This window comes from Erythrolamprus reginae, chromosome 2 (assembly GCF_031021105.1).
Source record: "Erythrolamprus reginae isolate rEryReg1 chromosome 2, rEryReg1.hap1, whole genome shotgun sequence".
In the NCBI taxonomy this organism is placed as follows: Eukaryota; Metazoa; Chordata; class Lepidosauria; order Squamata; family Dipsadidae; genus Erythrolamprus; species Erythrolamprus reginae.
In genome coordinates this window covers 352,227,130-352,241,176 of record NC_091951.1, presented here as the reverse complement: position 1 = coordinate 352,241,176, position 14,047 = coordinate 352,227,130, and the positions used below count along the sequence as shown (strand labels likewise).

General features: G+C 41.0%; 1 protein-coding gene across 1 annotated transcript in view; it reads left to right on the top strand.

The window, feature by feature from the left end:
* Positions 1-14,047, top strand: part of DNAI1 (dynein axonemal intermediate chain 1) — a 132,749-nt gene that overhangs the window by 79,267 nt on the left and 39,435 nt on the right. The window contains exon 18 of the mRNA XM_070743652.1: positions 761-860. Coding sequence (XP_070599753.1) covers positions 761-860 — 100 coding nt within the window. The remainder of the gene's footprint in view (positions 1-760; positions 861-14,047) is intronic.

Here is a 14,047-nt window from a genome sequence, read left to right as displayed (position 1 = left end):
CCTGCCTATTATCTCTCCAGGGTGGCACAGTGGTTAGAGTGCAGAACTGCAGGCTCCTTCATCTAACTGCTAGCTGTAGTTCAGCAGTTCAAATCTCACCACGGCTCAAGTTGACTCAACCTTCCATCCTTCCAAGGTGGGTCAGATGAGGACCCAGATGGTTGGGTGCAAGAGGTTGATTATGTAAACTGCTTAAAGAGGGCTATAAAAACACCATGAAATGGTATATCTAAATGCCAATGCTATTGCTATTGTTCGTAGAGTTGGAAAGGATCTTGTAGGTCATCTAGTCCAATCCCCCACTCAAACAGGAGTCCCTACACCTTATTTATAATAACAATAACAATAACAATACTACTTTACTTATATTATACTTAATGTTGTTTTGCTTTTTTCCACCTTTTTGTTATTGTTTTCCTAATAATTCAATAATACAGATCATTAAGTTTTATTAATTACGGTACCATTTTTTAACAAAATGATTCTGTAAAGAAAGTTAGTTTCTATACTTTTATAATATGTATATTATAATAAGTATAATAAGTGGTGCTTCTTGATGGCTTTAGCTTCTGGGAAACGCTGCTGACGTGAACCTTCCCGCTTTCCTTTCTGACTTTCGGCTTTCTCTCTACAACCAACTTTTCTTGGGTGCCTGCCATAGTTTTCTGCCAGGGCTGTGCATATTTGGACCTCCCCTGGCCCTCTAGAAGCTCTCCCCTCCCTGCTGCTTCACTTGACCTGTTGGCTCTTCCTTTTGCAGGACACCCATGTTTATCTACGATCTGAATTCCGCAGTGGGCGACGTGGCTTGGGCGCCTTATTCTTCCACCGTCTTTGCGGCTGTAAGCAGCGACGGGAAGGTAAGAGGTAGCCCCGGTATGGGATAAACCCCAGAATTCCAGCAGGTAAAGAAGACGCGAGGGGCCTTAGAATAGAATAGAATTCAGAATTGAATAGAATAGACTCAGAATAGAATAGAATAAAATAGAATTCAGAAGGAATAGAATAGAAGGAATGTAGAATAGAATAGAATAGAATTCAGAATTAATAAAATAGAATAGAAGTAATGTAGAATAGAATAGAATAGAATTCAGAATGAATAGAATAGAAGGAATGTAGAATAGAATAGAATAGAATTCAGAATTAATAAAATAGAATAGAAGGAATATAGAATAGAATAGAATAGAATTCAGAATTAATATAATAGAAAGAATGTAGAATAGAATAGAATTCAGAATTAATAAAATAGAATAGAAGGAATGTAGAATAGAATAGAATAGAATAGAATAGAATTTTTTATTGTCATAGTGTGATTGGACACACAAGGAATTTGTCTTTGGCGTAGATGCTCTCAGTGGACATAAAAGAAAATATAGATTTGTCAAGAATCATGGGGTACAACACTTAATGATTGTCATAGTGGTCAAATAAGCAAGAAGAAACAATCAATATTAAAAAAATCTTAAGGATACAAGCAACAAGTTACAGTTCTGCAATCATAAGTGGGAGGAAATGGGTGATAGGAACGATGAGGAAAAACTAGTAGTAATAGTGGTGCAGACTTAGTAAATAGTTTGACAGTGTTGAGGGAATTATTTGTTTAGCAGAGTGATGGCGTTCGGGGGGAAAACTGTCCTTGTGTCTAGTTGTCTTGATGTGCAGTGCTCTGTAGCAACATTTTGAGGGTCGGAATTGAAATAATTTGTGTCCAGGATGTGAGTCTACGGAGAGGGGCGGCATACAAATCTTAATAATAATAATAATAATAATAATAATAATAATAATAATAATAATAATAATAATAGTAATAGTAGTAATAGTAGTAATAGTAATAGTAATAATAATAATAATAATAATAATAATAATAATAATAATAATAATAATAATAATAATAATGTGAGGGTTTGTAGATATTTTCACAGCCCTCTTTTTGACTCGTGCATTATACAGGTCCTCAGTGGAAGACAGGTTGGCAGCCGTTGTTTTTTCTGCAGTTCTGATTGTCCTCTGAAGTCCGTGTCGGTCTTGTTGGGTTGCAGAACAGAACCAGACAGTGATAGAGGTGCAGATGACAGACTTAATGATTCCTCTGTAGAACAAGGGAGAGCCAGGAGGAAATATTTTTTTTAAAAGGAAAAAGAAGCATTGACCTCCAACTCTGTTACAGTAACATAAGTCATTCACATCAAATCACAACTTCTTGCTTTTTCCTAATAATATAAACAATCCATTTCTATAAAGATCTGTCAGTCTAATCCAGCGGTCACCAACCAGTTAGTTTCCTTATATTAACGCACTCTGGTGGTAAGGAGTTTTTTTTTTTTTTTAAATAAATTTTATTGATTTTATAGGTTTACAAAAAACAAACATATAACAGTGCACAGTGCATGTGCCCATCACCAAACAACACACACACCCCGTCACCCCCACCACCCCTATAGAAGGATTCAAAGACTTTTAAGTTATTTGTCTATCTATTGATCCTTGGCTCTATCTTGAACGATTTTTACTAAAAGAGTGATTGTAATTTATTGTTCGTATGGTGGTAAGGAGTTACACATTCTGCATACATTTTCAAGCTTTAAGTGTCAATGTATCGAGCCTGTTCGTACTATATACAATACAGTTGGGTTTGCAATATAAACTGCTCAAAAAAATAAAGGAACACTCACATAACCCATCCTAGATCTGAACGAATGAAATATTCTCATTGAATATAATGTTCTGTATAAAGTTGAATGTGCACAACAGTGTGTGAAATGGATTGTCAATATTTATTTATTTGATTTGTATGCCGCCCCTCTCCGCAGACTCGGGGCGGCTAACAACAGTAATAAAAACAGCATGTAAATCCAATACTAAAACAGCTAAAAACCCTTATTATAAAACCAAACATACATACAAACATAACATGCATAAATTGTAAAGGCCTAGGGGGAAAGAATATCTCAGTTCCCCCAAGCCTGACGGCACAGGTGGGTTTTAAGGAGCTTACGAAAGGGGAGGAGGGTGGGGGCAATTCTAATCTCCGGGGTGAGTTGGTTCCAGAGGGCCGGGGCCGCCACAGAGAAGGATCTTCTCCTGGGCCCCGCCAAACGACATTGTTTAGTTGACGGGACCCGGAGAAGACCCACTCTGTGGGACCTAACCGGTCGCTGGGATTCGTGCAGCAGATTCGTGTTGCATCCTAAGTGAACCATTTGGTTTCACAGAAGTTTGATTTACTTGGAGGTATATTGTGTTGTTTAAGCGTTTCCTTTATTTTTTTGAGCAGTGTATAAACAAGTATATAACATTTGACTGGAATGGTACAGGGTCTTCTGCCTGAGCAGGGGTTGGACTAGAAGACCTCCAAGGTCTCTTCCAACTCTGCTATTCTGAGGCAGGCTAATTTAAGCCGAGGGCTGGAGCAGGATGGGGTTGTTGAGTCATTTCTTCCCACGCAGCCGGACTTAACACTTAAAAATCAATTAAATGCCTTTGACTAAAGCATGGAGGCATTTTAATTCCTGCATTGCTCGCCTGTTGTCGTCTGGCAGGTTGCCCGTGGGAGTCTCTGACACACTCCTTGGTCTCTGGTTGTGTAGTAAGAGTTGTGACACCGTAGACAAGCGCGTCTATTTTTGCCCTTCCGGTTTTTTCAGTCTCCTTGCAAAGAAGGAATGGAGGCTTCGCGATTCTCTTACTGTTTTTCCTCTTGCAAGTGCGAGACATACAGGCGGCAAATCCAGCTGCCCGGAGGGAGGAGGTGGGAAACCCTCGCCCACTACTTTGAATTCTGTTGGAAACTTTGATTGGCCTCATTCGAGGCAACGATGAATCCGCATACAGACAGAAGGTTGAACAGAGCCGGGGTGGCGCAGCAGGTAGAGTGCTGTACTGCAGGCCACTGAAGCTGACTGTAGATCTGCAGGTCAGCGGTTCAAATCTCATCACCGGCTCAGGGTTGACTCAGCCTTCCATCCTTCCGAGGTGGGTAAAATGAGGACCCGGATTGTGGGGGCAATATTCTGGCTTTGTTAAAAAGTGCTATTGCTAACATGTTGTAAGCCGCCCTGAGTCTAAGGAGAAGGGCGGCATAAAAATCGAATAAATAAAATAAAACAAATAAATAAAAACAACTAGCATTGTGGTTTGTTGTGGTTAGCTTTGGCCCAGCTCCTGCCCCAAGGAATGTGCAGGTGGATGTGGGGGAAACATCCACATGCCGCAGGCCTGTTTTGCTCCCGATGGAATCTGCCGACGAAGCCTCCTCTGACCAAGGAAGCGTGAGTGACAGGGAAGAGGGGAGTTTTGCAGACAGCCCAGGAGTAGATCAGTCATCTGTATCATCCCTGGATTCTGAACAAGAATTAATGACACATCCACGCATGCGTAGAGTGATGCATAGGAGACAACAACTGAAGGATTATTACAAGAGAAAATGAGGCCACCTGTGGTTGGGTGGGGCTGCTGTAATTAGTGCTACAGATAAAAGTGCAACTTGGTGTTTTAGCCTCATGGCAGTTTATCTGATTCATTGTTTCGTCAAGATCGTGGTTTTTGCTGTTCAGGATTGTGTGTGTGGACTCTCTGGACTTTAGAATTGGACTCAATTTCCCAGTTGAGTAATTGGACTGCATTTCACCTGTGCCTTGTGTGTACCAGAAAATCCCTTTGACATTTAAAAAGGGAGCTGTTTCTGTTTTTCTGTTTATAAAACCTTTTGGGTTTTCCTTTTATCGTGTGGTGTGTGTCTTCCTGGAGTAATTACCCTGTAATTACGGGCAGAACATGGTGCAAGCCGGCAGAACATGGTGCGACCAGAACAATCTGGAATTGAACACACTCAAAACCGTAGAAATGGTGGTAGGCTTTAGGAGAAACCCTCCCATCCTTCCACTTCTCACAATACCAGACAGCACAGGATCAACAGTTGTTGATGTTGTTGGGAAAGTCAGTCCCATATTCTAAACCTGTAACTGTAGCTGTAGTCTTTCCTTCCCTTCCCTTATTTTTCCTGTCCTTTTCTGCCCATTCCTGTCCTGTCTTGTCCTTCCCTTCCCTTCCCTTCCCTTTCTCTTTCCTTTCCTCCTTCCCTTCTGTTGTAGTTAGCTCTGGCCCAGCTCCTGTCCCAAGGACTGTGGATGTGGGGGAGACATCCACATGCCGCAGGCCTGTTTCTCCCCCCCCCCCCGGTGGAATCTGCTGATGAAGGCTCCTCTGACCAAGAAGACAGGAGTGACAGGGAGGAGGAGAGTGTGGCAGACAGCTCAGAAGGAGATAAACTATCTTTCTCCTCCTTGGATTCGGAACAAGAGTTAATGATACAGCCACACATGCTGAGAGCGATGCATAGGCAGCAACAACTGAGAGATTATTATCAAAGAAAATGAGGCCACCTGTGGTTGGGTGGGGCTGTGGTCATTAGTGAGGCTGCTATAAAGAGCAGCCTGTGGGTTTGGCCATTATGGAGGATTATCTGATCGTTGTGTTTCGTGCCTGCCTTGCTGACTTTGACCTTTTGTGTGCTGATTTTTCCCCGCTTTGAAACTAAACCAGGGCAAAGGGTGTTTCACTTTGTGAAAGAAGAAGGACTGTGAATTGCTTCACAGCTGCAAGCTAAGTATCTCAGAACTGATAAGGGACTTGTACAAATTACCAGTTTGTTTGGAGACGAGGGCTCTTTGCTATACCAAAAGAGGGCTTGGTTTAAGTGAATTGTCATTATAAAGAACATTGTTTTGAATTTTCAAATGTGTGTGTGTCTGAAATTTGTACCTGTGAATTTTTGGGAGGATTCTACCAGAGAGCCCGACAGAACACCTTCCCTTTCCTCATTTCCTTTTTCCTTTCCTTTCTCTTCCCTTTCTCTTCCCTTCCCTTTCCTCCTTTCCTTTCTCTTTCCTCATTTCCTTTCTCTTCCCTTTCCTTCCCTTCTCTTTCTCTTTCCTTTCTCTTTCCTTTCTTTTCCTTTTCTCCTTTCTCTTTCCTTTTCCTTTCTTCTTCCTGGACTGGATTAATTGCACTTGGCCGTATCTGGCCCAGGGGCCAAGATTTCTCAATGGACCACCAACATTTTCTCGCAGACCAGCAAGCCGTCCACAGACTCCAGGTTGGTGACTTGTGCTTTGGAAAGTAACCACAGGATTTCCAAGCCGGCCTGGGCTACTCAGGGGCCAGCCCTGTTTGCAAAAGCTTCACATTCAACACACGTTTCTCTCTCTTTCTCTCCCCCCCCCCCCCCCCCGCTTCTACACACACACACACACACAGAGACAATAGATCATCTGGAATTATTGAACTGAATATTCATCCTTTCTTCATTATGGAAATGACGGTAAATAACCTCGCAGATGTTTAAAGATTTGCTGACCCCGTCTTTCCGGGCAAGCTGACTAAAATAAATAATGTGATTTTCTTTAAATATTTAAAGTTGCGTTTGGCGCCTAGGGGGGGAATTTTCCAAATGCAGCAATTATTTCCCCCCAAACGCAAATGCACATTTTAAGTTGGGAAAAGGAGGGTGTTTTGATCACAGGCTGGAGACTTTTCCGGCCAGTCTTAGCCACCAGGTAGAAAATGATTTGCAACTGCCCACCCCACCTCTGGAATTTCTCTGGTTGGTTTTCCATCCTAAACCCTAACCAGATTTAGCCCTGCCTGAAATATATTTAAGATCAGCCTGGCTCAGCTAAGGGACTCTGTCCAGTAATGCAGAGGTATCGGTCATTGTCCACAGAACTATATTTCTATGGATTTGATCCTCTGTGGTTGATCTCATTGTCCATTAAAAAATTGACCTGCCTTCAGAAGTTGTGAATGCTCCAAAACTGGACATTTTAAAGACGAGACTGGACCGTCATTTGTCTGCAATGGTATAGGGTTGTGATGGTGAACCCAGGGCACGCATGCCACAGGTGGCACATGGAGCCATATCGGAGTGCATGTGAGACTTTGCCATGTTTCAGCTCCAGTGTGCATGCGCGCATGAGCCAGCTGATTTTCAGCCTTCGGAAAGGGCATTTTGTCCTCCAGATGCTTCAGGGAAAGTTCCCTGAAAACACAGAGGGAAAAAAATACCCCAATGGACAAACCGGAAGTTTAGGGAAAATGTAGGTAGGTAGGTAGAAAAAGAGAGAAAGACAGACAGACAGAGAGAAGATAGATAGGTAGGTAAGTAGGTAGGTAGGTGTTGTGGTTGGCTCTGGCCCAGCTCCTGCCCCTGGGAATGGGGAGGTGGATGCAGGGGAAACTTCAACATGTCACAGGCCTGTGTTATTGCCGACAGAATCAATGCAGAGTTTAGTTTCCTCGGACGAAGAAGAAGGTGGGAGTGACTCGGCAGAGGGGGGCTTGGCACACAGCCCAGGCAGTCAATCTCCATTATCTTCTATAGCTTCAGATGATGACATTTTGGACCCACGCAAGCGCAGAATTATGCGTAGAAGAGACCAAGTAAGAACATATTACAGGAAATAAGGGAGGCCACCTGTGTTTGGGTGGGGCTCCAGTAATTAGGGCTGCTGCTATAAATAGCAGCATGTGGGTTTGGCCCTTGTGGAAGAATATCTGTTGCAGTTTCCTCAGGAATCGTGTGTGCTGGACTTTGTTGCTTTTTCACACCTTTGAAACCAAAGCAGAGCAGCATGTGTGTGTGTCTCCCTTCGTTGGAAGAAGAAGGGGTGTGAAGTTTAACCACAGCTGCTGGCTAAGTATTTAATGACTGCTTAAGGGACATTGTACAGTCTACCTGGTTGTTTTGGGAAGAGTGCTCTTTGCAATACAAAAAGAGTGCTTAGTTTATTTTGACTTTTGTGATAAAGAACATTGTTTTGAATTTTCAAACATGTGTGTGTCTGAAATTTGTATCCTTGAATTTTTGGGAGGCTCCTACCAGAGAGCCCGACAGAACAGTAGGTAGATTAGATAGATAGATAGATAGATAGATAGATAGATAGATAGATAGATAGATAGATAGATAGATAGATAGATAGGGATGGATGGATGGATGCATGGATGACAGACAGATAAAACGTAGCAATAGAACTTGTATACCATTTCACAATGCTTTTCCAGCCCTCTTTAAGCAGTTTACAGAGTCGGCCTCTTGCCCCCAACAATCTGGGTCCTTATTTTACTGACCTCAGAAGGATGGAAGGGTGAGTCCAGATCGAACTGCTGGCAGTGGGCAGAGTTTGCCTGCAGTACTGCATTCTAACTACTCTGCTGCCATCACTCAGAGATAGATAGATAGGTAGGTAGATAGATAGATAGATAGATAGATAGATAGGTAGGTAGGTAGGTAGGTAGATGGATAGAATAAAATTTTATTTGATTTGATTCATAAGCTCCCCAACTCCTGACTGACTCTAGATGGCGTACATAGATAAAAGAATTTACTACAATTAAATTACATAGCCAGCTAGATAGATATGAATGGCTAGATAGATGGATGATAGAGAGACAGAACCTAGCGAGAGCACTTAAGACTTATATACCACTTCACAGAGCTTTACAGCCCCATCTAAGCGGTTTACAGAATCCGCCTCTTGCCCCCAACAATCTGGGTCCTCACTTGACCCACCTTGGGAGGACGGAAGGATGAGTCAACCTTGAGCCAGTCTGGATCAAACTGCTGGCCGTGGGCAGAGTCAGGCTACAATACTGCCTTCTAACCACTGTGCCACCAGGCCACTCGCAAGATAGCAACCTCTCTCTCCCCCACTTCCTCCCTCCCTCCCTCCCCACCCCTCTCTTTCTTTCTCTTGCTCTCCCCTCTTGCTCAAAGCCAACCCCCCCACCAACTCCAGCAGCAGCTGAGCAAACTCTGGCCCTGTTTTCAACCGGCCTCTTTGCTGAAGAGCTCTGCATACATATTTCATAGGCTGGGCCCACGCCCGAATGACTCCGAAATGTCACTTGTGTAAGCTCCTTCCGGGCTGTTTCCCATGCGGGTCAGCAAGTGCGCCTTGAATTCTGGCTGCAGTCGAAAGCATGGGGAGGGGGGCAGAGCTAAGAAAATCTAGAGGTGTCACTCAGGCAGCATTGCCACTACTGGATGTGCGCATAGCTCTGGTGGACATGTGGGCGTGTCCGATGGGCACTTGCATGCGTCGGAGTGAGATTTGACTTCTGCACATGTGCAGAAGCCCAATCTCGCTCTGACGCACGCGCCTTGGATTACAAGACCTCCAAGGTTCCTTCCACCTCTGTTGTTGTTGTTGTTGTTGTTGTTGTTGTTATCAATACAATACAGCAAACGAGATTGCTATGCTGGATTTTGTATTTCATCACCAGTCGGGCGCTTCCCAAGCACCTAGGACTGCATGATGTAGCGGTGAATTATGTGAGCCAATCCCAGTAAAGCGGCCTTTTGCAATTGACAGATGGAGATTTTGTCAATTCCGATGGTTTTCAAATGTCCACTGAGATCCTTTGGCACTGCCTCCAGCATGCCAAGGACCACTGGAACCACATTATTATTATTATTATTATTATTATTATTATCATCATCATCATCATCATCATCATCATCATCATCATCATGTCAATACAACACAGCAAACGAGATCACTATGCTGGATTTGGTATTTCATCGCCAGTCGGGCGCTTCCCAAGCACCTAGGACTGCGTGATGTAGCGGCGAATTATGTTTGCCAATCCCAGTAAAGTGGCCTTTTGCAATTGACAGATGGAGATTTTGTCAATTCCAATGGTTTTCAAATATCCACTGAGATCCTTTGGCACTGCCTCCAGCATGCCAAGGACCACTGGAACTACATTATTATTATTATTATTATTATTATTATTATTATTATTATTATTATTATCATCATCATCATCATCATCATCATCATCATCATCATCATCATCATTATGTCAATACAACACAGCAAACGAGATCACTATGCTGGATTTCGTATTTCATCGCCAGTCGGGCACTTCCCAAGCACCTAGGACTGCGTGATGTAGCGGCGAATTATGTTTGCCGATCCCAGTAAAGTGGCCTTTTGCAATTGACAGATGGAGATTTTGTCAATTCCGAGGGTTTTCAAATGGGAATTGACAAAATCTCAATAATAATAATAATAATAATAATAATAATAATAATAATAATAATATTTTATCATAATTACCATCATTATTATCATTATTATCATTACAGTGGTACCTCTACTTAAGAACTTAATTCGTTCCGTGACCAGGTTCTTAAGTAGAAGCGTTCGTAAGTAGAAGCAATTTTTCCCATAGGAATCAATGTAAAAGCAAATAATGTGTGCAACCCCATTAGGAAAGAAATAAAAGCTCAGAATTTGGGTGGGAGGAGGAGGAGGAGGAAGAAGAAGAGGAAGAAGAGAAGGAGGACAGTATCATGTATATGTTTTTATATACATGATACTAGTAAGAGAGAAACATTAGGATAGGGAACGGAAGTCACCCTGATGCACTTATCCACATCCCTTACTGACCTCTTAGGAATAGGGAGAGCTCAACAATGGAGAGTCTAAGTGTAAAGTTTTGGGGGTTAGGTGATGATACTACAGAGTCTGGTAGTGAGTTCCATGCATCAGCTACTCGGTTACTAAAGTCGTATTTCCTGCAGTCGAGTTTGGAGCGGTTTACTTTGAGTTTGTATCTGTTGTGTGTTTCTGTGTTATTGTGGTTGAAGCTTAAGTACTCGTTGACAGGAAGGACCTTATAGCAGATGATTTTATGGGCTATGCTTAGATCCTGTTTAAGACGACATAGTTCTAAGCTTTCTAAACCTAGGATTGTCAATCTAGTTGCCTATGGTATTCTGTTGCGAGTGGAGGAGTGGAGGGCTCTTCTTGTAAAGTATCTCTGGACATTTTCAAATGTATTTATGTCTGAAATGTGGTGTGGGTTCCAGACAGATGAGCTGTACTCAAGGATTGGTCCGGCGAAGGTTTTGTATGCTCTGGTTAGTAGTGTAAAGTTACCGGAGGAGAAGCTGCATAGGATTGGGTTAACAACTTTTGAAACCTTTTTGGCGATGTTGTAGCAATGGGCTTTGGCACTTAGGTCATTTGATAGGAGTACAGTGTTCCCTCGATTTTCGCAGGGGATGCGTTCCGAGACCACCCGTGAAAGTCAAATTTCCATGAAGTAGAGATGCGGAAGTAAATACACTATTTTTGGCTATGGACAGTATCACAAGCCATCCCTTAACCCTTTAAACCCCTCAATTACCATTTCCCATTCCCTTAACAATAATTTACTCACCATTATTACTGGTACTCACCATTGAATAAGACACTTAGTGATCCTGATATTTATAAACATAATTATTTATTAACAATTTTTTTTGTTTTTGATTTGCAAAAATTATTAGTTTGGCGATGACAAATGACGTCATCAGGCGGGGAAAACCGTGGGGAAAAAAGCGAAGTATTTTTTAATTAATTTTTTTAAAAAAACCATGGTATAGGCTATTCGCGAAGTTTGAACCTGCGAAAATCAAATACTCCAAAGTATTTTACAGAGTCTTGATGGCTGCAAGGCCTTGTCTATCCAACTTGTATTTGGTGTTCTGATTCTTTTTGCCAATGTACAGGACAGAGCATTTTTTGGTTGAGATTTGGAGTTGCCAGATGTTTGACCATTCAGACACAAAGTCGGGGTCTATTTGGAGAGTAGCGGTGTTGAAATGTTTTACATCATTGGCGAAGAGAACGCATGGGGAACCTACATTTGGTTACCATGATATCCTTGTTAAAGGTCCACATAGACCAGATCAAACATTTTATTTATTTTATTTTATTTATTTTATTTATTTTTATTTATTTTTTTTAATTTTATTTTATTTTAATTTATTCATTCATTCATTCATTCATTCATTCATTTATTTATTTATTTATTTATTTTGTCCAATACACAATGAGGATTTTAGTGGGTATATGTCTATATACACATAGTAAAATACATGATGAAGGTTATAGAGGAGATACTCATAGTAAAATATATCTAAGAAAGAATAGAAAAGAATTTGACGCACTAACAATTAAATTAAAAAACAAAGAGGATTCCGAACACGATAAAACCTGGATACATCTTTATAACTGGTTTAAGAAAAGAAATAAAATTCAAAAGAAAAAATCAAATTAACAATACTTTATATCCTTTTCATTACATAGAAAAAAAATATATACAAAAGACATATATACAAAAAACCTTTTTATAAAAAAGATCTGTATGACATTAAAGAAATTGAATATGAATAAAAGAAGGCGGATAAGAAAGAATTAAATGATTTAAAAAACAGTGACAACCTACAAGAGAAAATGGTATACGCTGAGGACACAACATGTTTCACCAGAAAATAATTTAAAATCAAAAATCATTCAAAACTTACCTCCTGAAGGGAATACAAGTACAAATATTATAAAATATGCTAAGTGAATAGTTATTGTTATTAATGTACTTAAATAAGCAATTAGATCTTTTTTTTAAAGAATATTTTTTTTTTGTTTGTTTGTCATGTTTGTTTGTTCGTGTATTTGTTACGCGTTGATTTAGCCTTGTATTAATATAAAACATATATTGTATGTAAATGTGTATATATTTGTAATAAAAATTTTATAAAAAAAAAAAAAAAAAAAAAGAAAAGAAGATATAGGAATAGAACATATCAATGAAAGAATAGAAGAAGAGATAGAGGAATAGAAGAAAGGTGTAGGAGATATAGGAGAGCAATAGGACAGGGGACGGGGATTCGAGAGCCAGTTAGCCCCAAATAAATCGGGGAGATTACTACAATTGGCTCCTTTGTTTGCAGGCTAAAGAAGAAACTCCCTAACTGGGCAGGGGGGAAAAAGCTTTGGATTTAGCAAATGACGCTTGACCAGCAGCCAGCTCCTGGCTCAGCTGTTGCCCCCAAAGGCAAGCCATGATGGACAGACCCTTTGTGACATTGAAAACATGTCCCATTTTTCATCATGTCACCTTCGGAATGATCGGAGGCATTTTTAACGGTTCAACGCAATTTCCAGAGGGATCTAAAGCCGGCGACCTGGAACTAATTCCTGATGTAACACAATTGTTACCGAGAGAAGACATGATAACACTATTCCAATACTTGAGGGGCTGCCACAGAGAGGAGGGGCTTGGGCTGTTTTCCAAAGCACCGAAAGGCCAGACAAGGAATAATTTAATTTAATTTAAATTAATTCGGCTTATATGGGACTTGGGGTGGCTTACAACAGTAAATAATACATACAATATAACAAAAGTCAAATATTAGTTAATAAAGAACAGTAAAAACCATAATAAACTCAATGAACTATCCATAATGGATGGAAACTGACCAAGGAGAGATTCAACCAGGAAATAAGGAGGAACTTTCTGATGGTGAGAGCGATCAACTAGTGGAACAGAAGTTGCCTTCGGAGGTTGTGAGAGCTCCAACACTTGAAACTTTCAAGGGGAGATTGGATGGCCATTGTCCGAAATGGTGTAGGACCTGCCGTTTGAGTGGCAGGTTGGACTAGATGACCTACAAGGTCCCTTCCAACTCTAGTAATCTGTAATTGTTAAGCAGGGAGGAAGGGAGAATTCCCATCAAATTTACAAATCTACAGAGGAATCATTGAGTCAGTCATCTGCACCTCTATAAATCTCTGGTTCGGTTCTGCAACCCAACAGGACCGACACAGACTTCAGAGGACAATCAGAACTGCCGAAAAAACAATGGCTGCCTTCCTTTGAGGACGTGTACACTGCACGAGTCAAAAAGAAGGCAGTGAAAATATTTACTGACCCCTTGCATCCTGGATACAAACCGTTTCAACTCCTACCCTCAAAACGTTGCTGCACACCAAGACAACTAGACACAAGAACAGTTTCCCCCCCAAACACCATCCCTCTGCTAAACAAATAATTCCCTCAACACTGTCAAAGTATTCATTAAGTCTGCACTACTATTACTACTAGTTTTTTCTCATCATTCCTATCACCCATCTCCTCCCACTTATGACCGTATGACTGTAACTTGTTGCTTGTCTCCTTAAGATTTATATTAATATTGTTTCCTGATTACTTGTTTGAC